At 40.1% G+C, this 19,104-nt stretch overlaps 1 protein-coding gene across 7 annotated transcripts in view; it reads left to right on the top strand.

Annotated features, from left to right (window-relative positions):
* The window catches only part of HERC2 (HECT and RLD domain containing E3 ubiquitin protein ligase 2), a 223,973-nt gene that overhangs the window by 134,857 nt on the left and 70,012 nt on the right, over positions 1-19,104 (top strand). For all 7 annotated transcript variants that reach the window (XM_055278481.2, XM_063640239.1, XM_055278480.2 and 4 more), the window contains 7 exons: positions 1,593-1,701; positions 1,808-1,947; positions 6,011-6,201; positions 6,926-7,031; positions 7,114-7,205; positions 11,599-11,774; positions 15,833-15,944. In XM_055278481.2, coding sequence (XP_055134456.2) covers positions 1,593-1,701; positions 1,808-1,947; positions 6,011-6,201; positions 6,926-7,031; positions 7,114-7,205; positions 11,599-11,774; positions 15,833-15,944 — 926 coding nt within the window. The remainder of the gene's footprint in view (positions 1-1,592; positions 1,702-1,807; positions 1,948-6,010; positions 6,202-6,925; positions 7,032-7,113; positions 7,206-11,598; positions 11,775-15,832; positions 15,945-19,104) is intronic.

Below are 19,104 nucleotides of genomic sequence, written 5' to 3'. Positions count from 1 at the left end.
CACACACCTTGGGGAATGGGGGGCTCCATCAGAGGGAATGAGCGAGGACTAATGAAGTTTATGTTGGGTATTTGGGGGAGGGGTCGAGAAAGCAGGGGTAATTCTAAGGCAGGATGTCTTAATAAATTTACCTAGCAGGCAGAAAGAACGGAGCCATGCTAACATCATGATTGGTAAGGAAGCAGTCATTCATATCACCAGGATAGGGGACTGTGTGGTTGTTTGTGGTTTGGATTAGACTCGACTTTAATCACACATGGTTAAGGAGGGGTTTTGGTTGTGCCTTGATTCATCAGTCACAGAGTGGCCTTATCTGATGTTCGTGTTCTGTAAACTTGTCCTGTCAGTTCTGTGAAATGGCCTAACATTGACATTAACAGGCCAGCTCCTGACTGTCAGGACTGCTTTTTCTTTCTCCTCCCATGACCAGGCTGGAGTGCAGTGGTGCCATCTCGGCTCACTGCAACCTCCGCCCCCAGGTTTAATCAATTCTCCGGTCTCAGCCTCCAGAGTAGCTGGGATTACAGGTGCCCACCACCGTGCCTGGCTAATTTTTGCATTTTTCGTAGAGATGGGGTTTCACCATGCTGGCCAGGCTGGTCTCGAACTCCTTACCTATTGATCTGATTGATCTGCCCGCCTCGGCCTCCCAAAGTGTTGGGATTACAGGCGTGAGCCACCACGCCTGGCTCTCTTTTTCATGCTGTATAAAAGTTTAGGACTGAATTTAAGAAATGGAAATGTGCTAATGATGGGAATTAGGAACTGGAAACAATTCTCAGATTATATTTAATATGATACTATTGAGATTCCAAATCAAATCCGTGGCACACTTTGAAAGGTATACTATGTCCATTTTAACAGTTGCATGAGAAATAAGTATAGTTTTAAAAACTCTTGATGCCATAAAGAGATTGTTTGTTCGTTTGAACCTTGTGGAAGCCTCTCTTTTCATCAAATCGCTTAGAAAATGGCCACAGTTGGTGGTGGTTCCCCAGTGGTGAGAGGTTCTTAGAGCGTCTCATGTTACATAAGAACAAATGGATTATTTAATATTTTACTTTAAACATTTTTCTTTGCTTACGAGATTGTTAAAATATTTGCAAATCAAAACAACAAATTTTAAAAATAAGGATTTGGTTTCTTTGTTTTGAGTGACACGTTGGCTCTTATCAAAGGACAAAAGAAGTCTTCACGTTATTAATGTGGTTTTTATTCCCTGAGATACCAAAGGTATTATATGGGATTGTTGACCTGGTGTAATTAAAAACCAAAATGTTCTATTTTAAACCTAATGCAAAAGTAAGGAATGTAGTTTACAATGAACCTCCACGTGCTCATTACCTGGCTTTAACGATTGTCACCTCATGGCCAAAATTATTCATACTCCCTTCTTGTGATTATTTTGAAACCAGTCGCTGACATCATGTATTATTTCATCCATAAGTTTTTTAGTACCTGTCTCTAAAAGACAGACTCTTTGTAAAAAACAAATAACTACAATGTACTATGACATGGCTAGGTGCAGTTTTAAGCTCAGGTTTTTATTGGTGAAGAGGAAGATGGATCAGGTGATTTCTGTTCTGCCCTAGCTTTCAGTGCCAATGGAAAAGATATCATTGTCGACTTTCCCCAGCAGTCTCACTGGACTGGGTTGCTATCAGAAATGGAGTTGGTGCCCAGTATTCATCCTGGGGTTACGTGAGTTATTTTTATGATTGCTAGATTTGCTTTGGGATGAATGGTTTTCTGTTGAATTAAGTTTAATAAATGACCTTTCTTAACTCAGTTGCTATTTTACAAATAGGTGTGATGGATGTCAGATGTTTCCTATCAATGGATCCAGATTCAAATGCAGAAACTGTGATGACTTTGATTTTTGTGAAACGTGTTTCAAGACCAAAAAACACAATACCAGGCATACATTTGGCAGAATAAATGAACCAGGTATGGCAGAATATTTATATTCTCTCTTCCACCAATTATTAATGAAATACTGTGGACCACAGTGTATTGGAATTTGTTATTTTAAGGTTCCTATGTATACGGTAATTCTGTAGAGTGAGTACAGTGAGACGGAAGTGACGGTCCTACCCACTGATGACTGGCTGGCTTTTTAGAAAAATCAGGATGGAGTATCTGGGAAGAATTAGAATAACTAGGCTTGTTTGCTTGTTTTTCCATAAAGAAACATTAAAAGAATCTCAAGAAACAGTAAGTGTTTAGTTGCATGGCATGTGGAATTGGTTAGATGGAAAGTGAGTTTTTAAATTTATATACCTTTTATTATATTTTTCATTGTGGCAAAATATATATAACTTAAAATTAGCCACTTAATCATTTTCTAAGTTTATAATTCAGGGTATTAAGTACCTTAAGTACAGTGTTGCACAACCATCACAACTGTCTCTTACCAAACTTTTCACCACTCCGATCGGAAACTCTGTATCCATTAAGCGGTTTAACTGCCCTACTTCCCCTTACCCCAGCCCTGGTAACCTTGAATCTAACTTTGGTCTCTATGAATATGACCACTCCAGATACCTCATCTAGATGGAACCATGTAAGATTTATCCTTTCGTGTTTAGCATAATGTCTTCAAGCTTCATCTGTATTGTAGCATGTGTCAGAACGTCATCCTTTTTAATGGCTGAATAATATTCCATTGTATGCATATATCACTTTTTTTCTTTGTGAGACAGAGTCTCACTCTGTCACCCAGGCTGGAGTGCAGTAGCGTGATCTTGGCTCACTGCAACTTCCGCCTCCTGGGTTCAAGCAATTCTCCTGTCTCATCCTCCTGAGTAGCTGGGATTACAGGCCTTTGCCACCATGCTCAGCTAACTTTTCTATTTTTTTTTAATTATTTTTTTTTTTTGAGACAGAGTCTCACTCTGTCTGTAAGGAATGTATATGTTATATACATTTTTAGTTTTAGTAGTTACTGAAGATATTAATTATAACATCTATTTTTGACTCATTTAAATCTATTATTATTTAATATATTCTCCTCCTAAATAATACAAAGACCTTAGTTCTCTTTAACATCATTTATCTTCATTCTGATTTATATGTTCTTAACATATTTTAATTATTATTATTATTTTTTATTTATTTATTTATTTATTTTTTGAGATGGAGTCTCACTCTGTCACCCAGGCTGGAGTGCAGTGGTGTGATCCTGGCTCACTGCTACCAACACCTTCCGGGCTCAAGCGATTCTTCTGCATCAGCCTCCCGAGTAGCTGGGATTACAGGCTCCTGCCACCACACCTGGCTAATTTTTGTATTTTTAGTAGAGGTAAGATTTCACCATGTTGGCGAGGCTGCTCCTGAACTCCTGACCTCAGGTGATCCACCCACCTCAGTCTCCCAAAGTGCTGGGGTTACGTGCATGAGCCACTGTGTCCAGCCAAAATTTTATACATTTTATACAAATACATATCTAACAGAACTATAGAAGACATTCTTTTATGCACACACAAAATGTTCATAAAATCCGGTCATATGCTAAGTGGGTCATATGCTCAAACACAAGTTTCAAGAAATGTCAAAGGATCGGCCAGGCGCAGTGGCTCGTGCCTGTTTTTTTTTTTTTTTTTTTTTTTTTTGTGAGACGGAGTCTCGCTCTGTCGCCCAGGCTGGAGTGCAGTGGCGCAGTCTCGGCTCACTGCAAACTCCGCCACCCGGGTTCATGCCATTCTCCCGCCTCAGCCTCCCGAGTAGCTAGGATTACAGGTGCCCGCCACCATGCCCGGCTAATTTTTTGTATTTTTAGTAGAGACAGGGTTTCACCATGTTAGCCAGGATGGTCTCGATCTCCTGACCTCGTGATCCACGCCTGTAATCCCAGCACTTTGGGAGGCCGAGGCAGGTGGATCACGAGGTCAGGAGATCGAGACCATCCTGGCTAACATGGCGAAACCCCGTCTCTACTAAAAATACAAAAAAATAGCCAGGTGTGGTGGCGGGCACCTGTAGTCCCAGCAACCTCGGAGGCTGAGGCGGGAGAATGGCGTGAACCCGGGAGGCGGAGCTTGCAGTGAGCCGAGATCGTGCCACTGCACTCCAGCCTGGGCGACAGAACGAGACTACGTCTCAAAAAGTCAAAGGATCAAACAATACATGCAGGGTATGTAGTCAATATTCATTTAGATTTTTCTGCATACTTTGTAATTTTTCTCCACTTTTTTCTTCCTCTTTAATTTTCCATCTATACTGTTTTTCTCCTGCTTGAAAATGCCCCTTAATATTTCCAAAAATGTGTCTTTGTTGGTTACAAATTATCTATTTTTGTATATCTAAAAATGTCTTTATTTCTCCTTTATTTTTGAAAAGTCTTTTTGCTAGGTGTTTTCTTTCAGCACTTTAAAAATAGTATTCCATTGCAATTTGGTTTATATTATTTCTCCTGAAGTTGGATGGAAAGGTAATTGTGGTTCGTTTTAGTTTTCCTTCGTCTGCTTTTCAAAGAGTCTTTTTGTTTTCATCTTGCACAGGTTTTACATGTGCATGGAGATGTTTATCTGTCTTGGGGTTGGTAGGGCTTCTGGAGCATGGTATCTGTTGTCTGTTTTGGAAAATTCTGTCTTTCAGTATTTCTTCACATGTTGCCTCTGCTCTATTCTCTTTTCTATCTTTTTGGGGGGACTCTTCTTTCACTTGTGTTAGGCCTAACCTCTGTCCTGCAGATCTTTTACCTTCTTGTTATGTTTTCCAAACTTTTGCTTCTCAGTTCTTCATTCCAGATATTTTTACTTTCTCTTCAGCTGAGATCAGTGTGTTCTAAACTTACTCGTTAAGTTCTTAATTTTAATTATTGGATTTATCAGTTCTAGTCTTTGTATTTTATTTTCAGTAGTTTTCGGTTCTCTGCTGAAATATTATCTTTTTGAACACAGTAAGCATAGTTATTATATTAAAGTCTGTGTCTTCTGACTCCAATATATGGAGCCTTTGTGGGTCTGTTTCTATCCTATCATTTCTGGTAATTTTTAGTCACGTTTTCTTGCCTCTTCATGTGTCATTATGTACTGGACATTGTATTTAAAAAATTATTTCTTTACTCAATTTGAGGCTAAGATATTATTGTTCTCCAAGGAATGGAGGAGAGAGGGTTGTTCTGCGAGGTACTTGGTAAAGGTTAGTGACTATCTGGGCTCACCTTAATCAGCATTCATTGATTGAGATGATTTTATGCTGAGCTGCAATCTGTTGAAAAAAAAAAAAAAAAGGGGAAACCCAAAGACCCTTCATAGTTCACTCTGACTTTTGGGGTATTTCCTGTTGGGGTTCCAAGTGTGGGTTGTATTTCTGTAGCATCCTCAGCCTTCCTGGTCTTTCTGGACCCATTCCTTTCCCTTCCCTTTATGAGGCTGTCAAAATGCTATGTGTCATCTCAGGGACTTTGCTTGGAACCTGGCGATGCCATCAGGGAACAGCAGCCTCTGATCTGTGGTGTGCATCATCTTGACACCTCCATTTGCCTCGGGTCTTCCTGCGGTTCTGACCTTGTAATTCTTTATTATCTCCTGAATTCTGATAGTTTGAAGAGGATTTCTTTTTCATAGTTTGAAGAGCATTTTTGAGTGTTTTGTCTGGCTTTACTAGTTGTCCTCGATGGGGAATGCCAGTTGAATTCCAGATTTGCCATTAATGGAAGTGGAAGCACTTTACAATTTACTTCTTGCCTTGTATTTATAAAAGCATTTTTAATAAGAATGGTTTTTGTGAGTGCTGTTATTGAACTTTTCCCACAGCTTATTTTGTTTGGAATGTTGTTCCCTGGGAGATTTTAGTAGAATAAATCATAGCGTTATGTGGACTTCATCTCATAAATTGGCGTAATTATATCTTGACTAGGGAAGCCATTTGTGGCATTTATTAACTCCTTTCAGTTTGAAGCTTTCTATTTTTCTTTAAGAAGCTCCTTACTATGTAATATTCTTGATCATGAAGTTTCTCCCCAGTTCAGCAAGGGTTAATTCTCTTTTTGACCATCACGAAATAGGTCAGTCTGCGGTATTTTGTGGCCGTTCTGGAAAACAGCTGAAGCGTTGCCACAGCAGCCAGCCAGGCATGCTGCTGGACAGCTGGTCCCGCATGGTGAAGAGCCTGAACGTGTCGTCCTCCGTGAACCAGGCATCCCGTCTCATTGACGGCAGCGAGCCCTGCTGGCAGTCATCGGGGTCGCAAGGAAAGGTAGTAGCGTCTGATAGGGCACAGCAGCGGGCACTTTCACACAGATGGTTTTGCCTTGTACATTTTCAAAATGAACTTTGAGCAGCCTGCAGAGTTTTGCTGATAGCACCTGTCAGTACTCACGTTATGTTTTAATTTATAAGTTATTTCAAAGTTACAGAGTTATATACCATCCAATTTTACTGTCAGAGATTTTAAACAATATGAGTAATAGATTTTTTCTAACCGACCACTTGATAGAGGATGTGGTCAGGCTTTTTTTCCTCCTCTCCTGCATAAAATGTATGAATTCAGATTTGCTTCTGGTTAGAAGTTTTTCTAGTATAGTCTAGCAAATTTGTGTTGCACGTTGGAGTGCTGTTGTCATTACACCAACGCGTGGGGGCACCTTGTGGGCACACAGGTCAGACTTTAGGACAGGGCCTTTCTCCATCTCGACTCTAGTGTTTTCTTTCACTCACTTGGTGGGTAAAAGGACCACCCTAGGCCAGGAGTATATAGATACATGGTTTCTGGGGCTTAGAGTGAGACTTTCTCTAACGATCAAATAATGGGGTAGAATATTCTTGTTGCTGCCAGGGTAAGGGAAAATTCTCTCTCATGCTACATTTTATATTGAAAAAATCTCATGTAGATTCAAGCTTCAATGATACTATTGTAGTAGCTAAAATATAGCTGAATTTTGCTAACTGAGAATGTGGTTTTTGTCCTTGTTTTTCTAAAGCACTGGATTCGTTTGGAGATTTTCCCAGATGTTCTTGTTCATAGATTAAAAATGATCGTAGATCCTGCTGACAGTAGCTACATGCCATCCCTGGTTGTAGTGTCAGGTAATTCAGTTAGTTTACCTAAAAAGAAGTACCTTCTATAATAAAAACGCCTTTGTTTGATTCTTTACCCATTTTTTCCTAGGTGGAAATTCCCTGAATAACCTTATTGAACTAAAGACAATTAATATTAACCCTTCTGACACTACAGTGCCCCTTCTGAATGACTGCACAGAGGTAAGTAGCTCTGCTAGTGTTCCATTTGGATGATTTACAGATGACAAGGGAGGTGACTTGGCCATTTCTATACTAGCATTGAGCCCAGTTTTTCCCCCTTTAAATAATTGGTTTTATCTGTTTTAAATTTTGACACTTTAAAAGATACAACTTATTGAATTTGCTGCTTATCATATCAGCTTGAAAAGGAAACAAAATAAATTTCATTCTCACTCTCTTCGGTAGCAGAGGTATACTTGGTAAGTCCTCCTAGCAAAAGTTGTCATCAGGCAGTACAGGTTGCTGATTGCATCTGAACACTTTGGTTTTCATTAAATATCTCTTAGTTTCTGGTGGTTTTCCTGACCGTATATGTGATGCTGAAGTTGCTTTTTTGCTGTCACACCTATTGGCATCAAGTGCTGAACTTGTCACGGAGTGGCAATTTTTTGGTAATAAGGCAACTTTCAAAATGAGTCTAAGTTTATCTCTGGAAAAGTTTGAAAGAATCAGTGAAGGTTCTTTTAAACAGTACCCACATACTACAGATCAGCGATTCTCTCTCTGTCTCTCAAATTTTCAATAAACCTTTCCACATAGGATGCCAGCATGATTTTTCATACATTAAATATATGTAAAATAAGACAAATTAAGATATTTTTGTTGGCCGGGTGTGGTGGCTCACGCCTGTAATCCCAGCACTCTTGGAGGCCAAGGTGGGCAGATCACGAGATCAGAAGATCGAGACCATCCTGGCTAACACAGTGAAACCCCGTCTCTACTAAAAAAAAAAAAAATACAAAAAATTACCTGGGCGTAGTGGCAGGGGTGCCTGTAGTCCCAGCTACTCGGGAGGCTGAGGCAGGAGAATGGCGTGAACCCGGGAGGTGGAGCTTGCAGTGAGCCGAGTTCGCGCCACTGCACTCCAGCACTCCAGCCTGGGCGGCAGAGCCAGACTCTGTCTCAAAAAAAAAAATTTTTGTACTACCTATACTATTGTCTTGTGTAGACTAATTATAATGATAGCAGATAAAAATATCAAATAGTTGATCTTTGTATTCATTTAAAGTTTATAACTGATGAGTTTATTTTTTAATTATTAAATGCAGTTAACCATTTTTTTAAAAAGTTTTATTTTAGTTTTAACTGACAAATAGTAATTTGTAATAATTTGTATTTATTTTTGGAGAACATGTGATGTTTTGTTACATGTGTATTTTGCGGAATGATCAAATCCTGCTAAATAATGTATCCATCACCTCAAATATTTATCACTTTTTTGTGGTGAGAACATTTAAAATCCTCTCTTTTAGCTATTTTGAAATACGTAGTACATTCACAAGTCACAATTTATTCTGGAATGTCATTGAACTATTTCATAATACACTGATTCATTATAGTCAATACCAGTGGTGCTAATAACTGAAGAAATTGGCAAACTATAAAAATGAAAGATAATAATGAATTTTTCTGAAAAAATTAGTCTTGAGTTTTAATGCATTTTACTGGTAACTTATTGCAATGTAACCGAATACAGCCTGTAGAGTGCCTTACATAGTTCAGAGGATATTTTTACTTTAGCCAAACCAGTAACTAAGTAATTAAATAAACAATAGACTAGCATTCGTAAAAGATATCTTTAATCCAAGAAATTTTTAATTCAAAACCATTTATCCTGTGATATTTAGTGTATGTCATGTACATGAGAAATACGAAGCATTGCAGGTAAATGGAAAACTCCTGACCTAACCTGCATGCCCCCAGCTGACCAAAGAACTAGACTATATCATTCTTGTGGAGCCACTGCATCTTAAGCATGGCCTTTGCTGTACAAATAGTTTGTCGTGGGAATTTTCTTTTCTTTTTTTTTGAGACTGAGTCTCACTCTGTCGCTCAGGCTGGAGTGCAGTGGCAGATCTCAGCTCACCTCAACCATCACCTCCTGGGTTCAAGTGATTCTCCTGCTGCAGCCTCCCGAGTAGCTGGGATTACAGGTGCCCACCACCTCACCCGGCTAATTTTTGTATTTTTAATAGAGACGGGGTTTTGTCATGTTCGCCAGGCTGGTCTCGAACTCCTGACCTCAGGTGATCCGCCCACCTTGGCCTCCCAAAGTGCTGGGGTTTACAGGCATGAGGCACTGCACCCAGCCGGGTTTTTTCTAACGTGTAAACAAAAATAGAAAGTATGCTGGAATCCTCACAAACCTGTCACCCAGCTTCAACATTTATCAACATTTTGCCAGTCATGTTTCACTTCCTCCCACCTTACTTCCCTGCCTCAGCAAGTCCTAGTCATGATCTTATTTCAGGAGCACTTGCTTCAATATTCATCTCTAACAGGGCTTAACAAAATATAACCCTGATACCATAATCACACCTCTAACAAGTACTCTTTTTTTTTTTTTTTTTTTTCTTTTGGAGACAGAGTCTCGCTCTGTCGCCCAGGCTGGAGTGCAGTGGTGTGATCTTGGCTCACTGCAAGCTCCACCTCCCGGGTTTACACCATTCTCCTGCCTCAGCCTCCCGAGTAGCTGGGACTATAGGCACCTGCCACTATGCCTGGCTAATTTTGTTTTTGTATTGTTAGTAGAGATGGGGTTTCGCCATGTTAGCGAGGATGGTCTCGATCTCCTAACCTCATGATCCGCCTGCCTCGGCCTCCCGAAGTGCTGGTATTACAGGTGTGAGCCACTGTGCCCAGCCAGCAATTACTCTTTAATATCATATAATATCCAGTCAGTGTCCAGATTTTCCTAGTTATCTTGTAAATGTCGTTTTGCAGTTTCTGATTCAGATGATGTTTGCATTCTACACTACACTGAAGTCACTCTTGTTTTTTTTCCTTGCTAAAGAAAGAAAAAAAGAAACTGAGTAATTTTTTCCTGTAGCATTCTTCATATTCTCAACTTGGCTTTTGCATCCGTATGGTGGTGGTCAAGCTGTGTTTCCTCTGAAATGGTAGATCTTGAGGTTTGAGCAGGTCGTTGAGGCAATAAAAAGTAATTGTTAGTGTGTGCTTCCAGACACATCCCTCTTCGTTCACATGAAATACAGGGATGGAGGAATGTTGTCAATACCACAGCAGGCATGCAGTCTGCCACATGGGGTGTGGGACATTTGCAGGACCAACTCCACTAAATGCATGGCAAAGGCAGAACCGAGGAAGCTTGGGTCTTGCTTGTGTTCTGATTTAATGAGGCAACAATAAAATGACATGACATGATCAGAAAAGTTTGATCACTGTAGCATATTGGATGATATGGGAGTTATTGTTTGTGCTATGATAATAGCAATGTGGATATGTTTTTCAAAAAGCTCCTTAATTCTGGCCGGGCGTGGTGGCTCACACCTGTAATCCCAGCACTTTGGGAGGCTGAGGCAGGTGGATCACCTGAGGTCAGAAGTTCAAGACCAGCCTAGCCAACATGGTGAAACCCTGTCTCTACTAAAAATACAAAAAATTAGCTGGATGTGGTGGCAGGTGCCTATGGTCCCAGGTACCCAGGAGGCTGAGGTTGGAGAATCGCTTGAACCTGGGAGGCAGAGGTCGTGATGAGCCAAGATTACACCACTGCACTGCACTCCAGCCTGGGCAACAAGTAAGATTCAGTCTCAAAAAAAAAAAAAAAAAAAAAAAAGCCCAAACCTCCTTAATTCAGTGATATATACTGAAGTTTTGAAACAATATAATGCCTGGAAATTTTTAATGATAATCCATATCTGAACAAGATTGGTCACATGTTGATAACTGTTGAGCTGGGTCATGGAGTCATGGAGTTCTTTGTACTATTTGTTCTAATTTGTGTATATTCAGATATGTTTTATGTTTTAAAAACGATGAAAGGTCTGTTACTACCTGACATCTAATATCTTCCTTAGTTAAGGCATCTTGGTTCAAGAAAGCTTTAAGAAGAGTGTGCAGTCATTCAGTAAGGCTGTTATCCTATTTAAAATAATTTTAGGAAGAAAATCAGTGAGTGTCTCATGCCTCAGGTAGACATCTTGATGAGTTGATCACTTCTTTTGAAGAAAACATTACTCAGATGTGGCTGCATTAACTTTGAGTAACTCAGTTGGTATTTCCAGAACTGAAGTAAAGGAGCTCTAACCATGTGTACACCTTCATGTCTCACACATCCCGTTCTCCAGTTAGAGGATCTAATGTGCTTGATTCTACAGAGTCTGTGGATCATCATTTTTGTGTCTAGTATCACAGGTATATTGAAATTGCCATAAAACAGTGTCGTTTTTGTGTCTAGTATCACAGGTATATTGAAATTGCCATCAAGCAGTGTCGTTTTTGTGTCTAGTATCACAGGTATATTGAAATTGCCATCAAGCAGTGTCGTTTTTGTGTCTAGTATCACAGGTATATTGAAATTGCTATAAAGCAGTGTCGTTTTTGTGTCTAGTATCACAGGTATATTGAAATTGCCATCAAGCAGTGCAGGAGCTCCGGAATCGACTGTAAAATCCATGGTCTCATCCTGCTGGGACGGATTCGTGCAGAGGAGGAAGATTTGGCTGCAGTTCCTTTCTTAGCTTCAGATAATGAAGAGGAGGAGGATGAGAAAGGCAACAGTGGAAGGTGAGAGCCATTTGTTACAGGTGCTCACTTACCTCCTGCTGCATTCCTGAATCCTCACTTTCAAAAGGAAACATTTAATTAGAATGTGTCTCATACTGAGTCATTTTATGTCCACACGAATGGTAAATTACAGTTGTTTTCAAAAATCGTATTTTTTAAAAAAATAAAGTGTTTAATGTAGAAACACATTATATTTAGAAAAATACCATTAAAAGAGGGAAATGAAAATGTTTAATATCTCTACCTGAAATATCACTGTTACTATTTTGGTATATATCTTTGTAGTTTTCCTTTTTTTCTGTTACTAAATGTATTTTCCTACGGAAGTTGTATATTTTAAAGCTCTTTTTGCTAAGTATTTTATCATTAACTTTAAAAAGTATATTTTTATTATGGTGAAATATATATAATATATTGTTTACCATTTTAAGTGTATAGTTCAGTGGCATTAAGTACATTCATATTTTTGTGCAACCACCACTATTGTCCATCTCTAGAATTTCCATATGATTAGTCTTCTGTCCTGTAATTTTTGAGTGCAGTATTTCATCTTATGACTGTTCTCATTTACTCACTCAATTCCTTATTTTGTCTGAGCACTGTGATGATGACTGTTGTTGTATTTATTCATTCAACATCTTTTGAACACCTACTGTGGGCCATTCCCAGTCATGCATACTGGGAACACTGTGATGAACATGCAAAATAAAATAAGACAAACACATGCATCAGTGTGCTGTTAGGGCTTTGGTAAGAGGCAGGAAGAAGTGCATGCGGCCTTGAGAGTCTGCATTGGAGCATTGATCTGTCAGGACAAGGAAAACGTCCCCCCAGGCCATACGTACAGAAGTCAGAATTACTGAAACAAAGTGGGCAGGCAAGGGCGTTTCTGATAGGGAAGACAGCATACCAGGGGAGAATGATATCTGTGAAGTTTTTGCGTGCTTGTGCATTTCCCAGGGCATGTATCTAGAACTTGCATGTGCAGGGGCTGCTCGAAGCCTTGTTTACCATCCCAGCAGCAAACAGTGGATAGTAATGGATAATAACAATGGAGGATAAGCAGTGACCTTATAGAAGTTGTATTTTCCTAGATAAATTGCTGAAAGTGAAATTGCTAAGTCAAAGGGTATGCAAACTAAATGGATATGTTGTTAACATTCCCAAGGTGCTTTGGATTGCTAGTGTGACCGGGGCCCTTCAGACAGGCACAGGAGGCAAGCTGCCAGTGCTGGCTGAACTCTGTTGACCAAGACACCCTGTGCTCTAAGTACTCTGCAGCACGTGACATAAGGAGACAACAGAGCTGTGCCGCTGTTGAGCACATTATATGGACAGAAGTGGGGGTAGCAGCTCTGGTAATAAATCAGGTTATTCTAGGGCTCTGTGATCTTGGCTTTGGATTCTGTCCTGTTTTATTTCAGAAACTTTGTGTAGAAGTTGAAAAGAAAATAGTATCTATAACATTACCTTATCTAGAATATATGTTATACTATATGCTATAGTTCAAACTGATTGCATCTATGGATATTAATTAAATAGGGACAATACCAGTTCACTTAAATAAGGAAGTCATTGGGATTTTTAATAAAAGGATTATAGATTAGCATTTTCTTACTCAGTAGCTACTAAAATGAATTGGACAAATAAAATTATTATTTTATTTATTTATTTTTTGAGACGGAGTCTCACTCTGTTGCCCAGGCTGGAGTGCAGTGGCACGATCTTGGCTCACTGCAAGCTCCGCCTCCTGGGTTCATGCCATTCTCCTGCCTCAGCCACCCGAGTAGCTGGGACTACAGGCACCCACCACCACGCCCAGCTAATTTTTTGTATTTTTAGTAGAGACGGGATGTCACCGTGTTAGCCAGGATGGTCTCGATCTCCTGACCTCATAATCTGCCTGCCTCAGCCTCCCAAAGTGCTGGGATTACAGGCGTCAGCCACTGTACCCGGCCATAAAATTATTAATGCATATATTGTATATGTGGAATAACCAAAAATGTTTTGAGCTTTACTCATTGATCAGATTTTTATGTAATTGAATATATTGTCGAAAGAAAAGCTAGGTATTTGATTGTAATGGGTTTTTTTCTGGTAAGATCTTACTAATTAGCCAAAAACTTAAGAATGAGTTAGTGGCCCAGGCAGTCTCCTACAGGGCTGGCATCCAACTGGGATGTTCCCACATTGACCATGTACAGCTGGCCTCCGCTCTGGCTGACTGATACTTACATGGTACCAGACAGTAAATATCTTGAATATCAGTCCTGGTTTCCCATACATACATACATATATACATACATACATATGTGTGTGTGTATGTATGTGTGTATGGGAAATATATATGTATTTTGGGATAGGGTCTCACTCTGTTGCCCAGGCTGGAGTGCAGTGGTGTGATCTCAGTTCACTGCAACCTCTGCCTCCCGGGCTCAAGTGATTCTCCCATCTCAGCCTCCCAAGTAGCTGGGATTACAGGTGTGTGCCACCACACCTGGCTAATTTTGTGTATATTTTTTGTAGAAATGAGGTTTCACCATGTTGCCCAGGCTGGTCTCCAACTCCTGGGCTCAAGGAATTTGCCCACCTCAGCCTCCCAAAGTGCTAGGATTACAGGTGTGAGCTACCGTGCCTGGCCCCCATACATATTTTTAAGTAAAAATGTATCACAGGATATTTCAATATTTTGTGCTTATGCTTGCTCACCTGTGCCTAGTATTAGACGAAAGAGTTTTTCACTTTTATTCCAAAACGTGAAAGTTTGAACCCTTAAAGTAAATATTTATTAGTATATAATGTGTGAAAAAAGTGATACCTGTCTGGAAGCCAGTCTCTGGTGCCTTTGGGCATCTATCCTAGTTTATAAAAATAGAGCAAAAGCAAACACAAAGGTGAAAACCCCAAACACAGAAGAAGCAATTCCTTAGCACCTGGCATCAGACCATCAGCCAAGAAAATCTAACACTGTCCTGTGTACTTTTTTCAAGTTGCAAGAATTGGAGTGTTTTGGATGCTGTTGATTAAACTTCTAACCTGCTGGGTGTGGTGGCTCCCACCTGTAATCCCAGCACTTCAGGAGGCTGAGCGGGGAGGATCACTTGAGCCCAGGAGTTCAAGACCTGCCTTGACAATATAGTGAGACCCTGTCTCTACAAAAAATACAAAAATTAGCTGGGCTAATTAGCTGGGCAAAAATTAGCTGGGCATGGTGGTGCATGCCTATAGTGCCAGCTGTTCGGGAGGCTGAGGTGGAAGGATTAAGCTTGAGCCTGGGAGGTTGAACTGGGATTATGCCACTGCATTCCAGCCTGAGTGACAGAGCATGACCCTGTCTCAAAACAAACAAAAAATAAATAAACTCCTAACCTGTCGAGGGCAGGTCAGGAGATAGATGAGCAAGGTGGAAGGAGCAAGCCCTCTGGGAAGGACAGGAGATGAGGACTTTCAGCCTAGCTGGCCGATGATCAGGTGCCTCTGACCGGTGTCCTGGGCAGAGGGTATAAAGGAAGAGATAAGCATTTTACATCAGGACATGTGTCTGTATTAAAGTACCTCCATGGTCATCTGGCCACATCCGGTTTATTCTTTCTGTGGGAAAATAATTGGCCAAACAGATGTCTAGATTTAGGGACATTGCTGCAAGGCCAGACCCAGTGTGGCTCCTGGGCAGGTTTCTTCAGTGTCTCTACAGTGCCATTTGTAGTAGCTGTGCATCTGTTTCCATGACTTGGAATGATTCCCACCCATGTTCAAGTTGGTATTTAAGATGAAAGAGAAGGCCTAGTATGTCATCGTTTTCCATCAAAAATAAGAGCTGAAATTAAGTGCTAGTATTAAAAGGTGGCATGGTGGAATCTAGAAAATTTGACCCTCCAGAGGACTTACTCCTGTACATGTTTGAGGTTTTATTCTATTAAAGCAAAATTTTAAGAGTTTCTGAAAGTAACCACAAAACTTTGAGTGCTTGAGGTTGCTTTTCTTTTTATTTTTTAAATGTTTTATGCTGAATAACCTCTCTTTCTTTCTCCCCCCCCCCCCACCCCCCATTTGGTTAGCCTCATTAGAAAGAAGGCTGCTGGGCTGGAATCAGCAGCTACGATAAGAACCAAGGTGTTTGTGTGGGGCCTGAATGACAAGGACCAGCTGGGCGGGCTGAAAGGCTCCAAGGTACGGCCTGCTCCCTGGGACCCAGCAGGGTGGGGCACTCGGCAGCAGCCACACCTCGTGAAGTTTTTATAATAACTTTACTCTCTATATGTTGTGTTGTTTCTTTACATGAACTAAAAGACATTATCAAATTACCCCTCAGAAGCGTCTCTCCTTGAAAAATTTTACTTTAGATATAATTGTCTTATTGTGGTCTTGTAAACTAGAAAATAAACTTTTGAAAAGATTTGACAAGCGCATAGATGAAAATTATAGACTATCGATAGATGTGTCTTGCCTCCTCTACAATAAACACTTTTGACTATCATGAACAAAATAATGTGTAAAAAGGCCGTAGTGGCCCACAGATGAGCAAGTTGTTGTCTCTGTCCTCCAGGTACTTAGTGCCTGAGATTCTTCAGGGTGAAGTAGCTTGCACAGAGAAACAAGCAGAATGCACATGTGTGCACATACACACTTGCCTTATTCTCTGCAGGGCTTGTTGTGGGTGGAGAGCACCATGATCTCATTCACCTTGTCAGTAAACCATGAAGTGTGCACGGGAAGCCGTGCCACAGCCTGTGTGTTCACAATGTCCTTCATCCCCTAGGTACTTGGATGAGAGGTTAATTTGTATTTTGAGTTGCTTAGGAGAAAAAGACCATATTTTGAAAAGAATAGGTGTAAGAAATGATGCATTTGAACTGGAGTTGAATTCAGCATTCCTTATATTACTTAGTGTCTCCTGGCTGAGGAGTCACAAAGCAAATTCCTCTAAATTTTATTGCCCAGAGGCACTCTCTGTGTTCATGTGAGGTTATGCTTCCTGTTAGTGTTCTGTGAGACGTCACATCATACATTTTCTTTATTGCCTGCCATGTTGAGAAACTGAGAAATGAAGTTAGAACTCATTCATTTGAACTCTTTCCTTTCAAGGTACAATTAATTTTTATCTGTATTGGAGCAGTCTTGAATTGCGTTTGTGTTTCAGTGTACCTGAGCTCGGTTTGGGAAGTGGACAGTGGACAGTGGGCAGTGAGCTGGGAGTGTCTCAGCTGTGGGAATGCAGGGCTGTCCTGGGGTCCCTGAGGTGCAGGCCATTGGTGGGAGCCTATGACCTTGCTCACTGCCCTACATGGAGTTTTCACTTCAAGGACAGAGTCGGTGTTCCACGGTTGTGATGAAAATCCTTTCTTCCACTGCAGTAGTGACTATTTCACCCATGGAATCATAAAGGTTTTTTAGACAAAGGGCCCTAGGAATTTTAAATTAAATTACATCCATCTACAATGGGAAATTTAAGCATATAATTTCTTAGAGATGTCAGAGTCAGAATCAGAGAATGAGCAGGACATGACTTGAAATAAGGCATAGTCTACAGGTGTGTGTTTTTATCCTTACATTATATGCATAGTCATCCCTCAGTATCCGTGGGGGATTTGTTCGAGGACTTCCTGTGGATACCAAGATCTGTGGATGCTCAAGTCCCTGATATAAAACAGTGTAGTGTTTGCATATAACCTATGCACACCCTCCCAAATACTGTATATCATCTTCAGATTACTCAGAATACCTAATACAATGTAAATGGTATGTCAATAGTTGTTATATTACATTGTTAGGGAATAATGGCGACAAAAATATTTGTACATATTTAGTACAGGTGCAATAAGAAATATTTTCAATCCATGGGTGGTTGAATTCATGGATACGGAACCTATGGATGCAGAGGACCAACTGTATTTTATTTTTCACCTTGTACTATGGAAATGCTCAGATGTACCCAAACAGAGTGAATAGCTTCATGAACCCTCATGTCCCTGGTACCAGCTTCCATAGTTACCAGCAGCTGTCTATGTTTTTCTGTCTCTACCCTCCCATTCTCCCAACTCTGGTTTAAAGTAAATCACAGTGTATCATTTCATTCTTAAAATAGTCTAGTGTGAATCTCTAAGGGATAACCAATGCCTTTGGTTAATGTAACCATACATATTAGCAGTACAGTCATGTATTACTTAATGATGGGGATACATTCTGAGAAAGTTTTGGTCGGGTGATTTTGTCATTGTTGGAAAATGATAGAGTGTACTTAACACAAAGGTAGATGGTGTAGCCTGCTACACGCTCAGGCTATATGGTATAGCCTGTTGCTCCTAGGCTACAACATGGAACTGTACTGAATATGGTAGGCAGTTGTAGCCCAGTGGCATGTGTGTATTTAAACATAGAAAAGGTACAGTAAAAATACAGTGTAAAAGATAAAACATGGAACACCTGCATAGGACACTTACCATGAATAATGGAGTTTGCAGGACTGGAAGTTGCTCTGGGTGAGTCAGTGAGAGAGTGGTGAGTGAATATGAAGGCCAGGATATCACTGCACATTACTGTAGACTTTAGAAACACTATATGCTTAGGCTACTCTATACAAAATATTTTTGTTTCTTTAATAATAAATTATTTGTAACTTTATGAACTTTTCACTTTTTAAAAAACTTTTTGACTCTTGTAATAATACTTAGCTTAAAACACAAACATACAGCTCTGTACAAAATGTTTACATTCTTATGCTGTAAGCTTTTTTCTGTCTTTAACATTTATTCCTTTACTTTTTAAACTTTTTTTGTTAAAACCTAAGACCCAAACACATACATTAGCCTAGCTAGGATCATAGTGTTACTCTCTTTCACCCCCACAAAGAAGGTAGCTGTCCTTTCCGGTGACAGCAGTGCCTTCTGGAATCCCTCCTGAAGCACCAGCCGCAGACTTTTTACAGTTAGCTTAAAAAACAAAAAAGTAGAAGGAATATACTCTAAAAGAATGATAGAAAGTATAGGAGAGTGAATATATAGCCCAGTAGCAGTAGTCTGTTATCGTGATGAGGTATTAAGGATTGTTCATATGTAGCTGGCAGCACAGAGGCTTGTTGACACCAGCATCACCACAGACACATGAGGAATAGGTTGTGCTGTGACGTTGTCACGGCCAGGACACCACTAGGCAGTAAGGATTTTTCAGCTCCATTATAATCTACTGGGACTGCCATCGTATATGTAGCCTGTGTTTGAGTGAAATGTTATACAGTGCATGACTGTAATTCCTTGTATCATATAATAAGGTAACATAATTTTACACATGCGAGTAAAATTTTCTTTTTTTTTTCTTAAAAACATTATGTTGT

This window comes from Symphalangus syndactylus, chromosome 5 (genome assembly GCF_028878055.3).
Source record: "Symphalangus syndactylus isolate Jambi chromosome 5, NHGRI_mSymSyn1-v2.1_pri, whole genome shotgun sequence".
Lineage (NCBI taxonomy): Eukaryota > Metazoa > Chordata > Mammalia > Primates > Hylobatidae > Symphalangus > Symphalangus syndactylus.
Note: the sequence above shows the minus strand (reverse complement) of the source record. Positions and strands in the feature narration are given on the sequence as shown.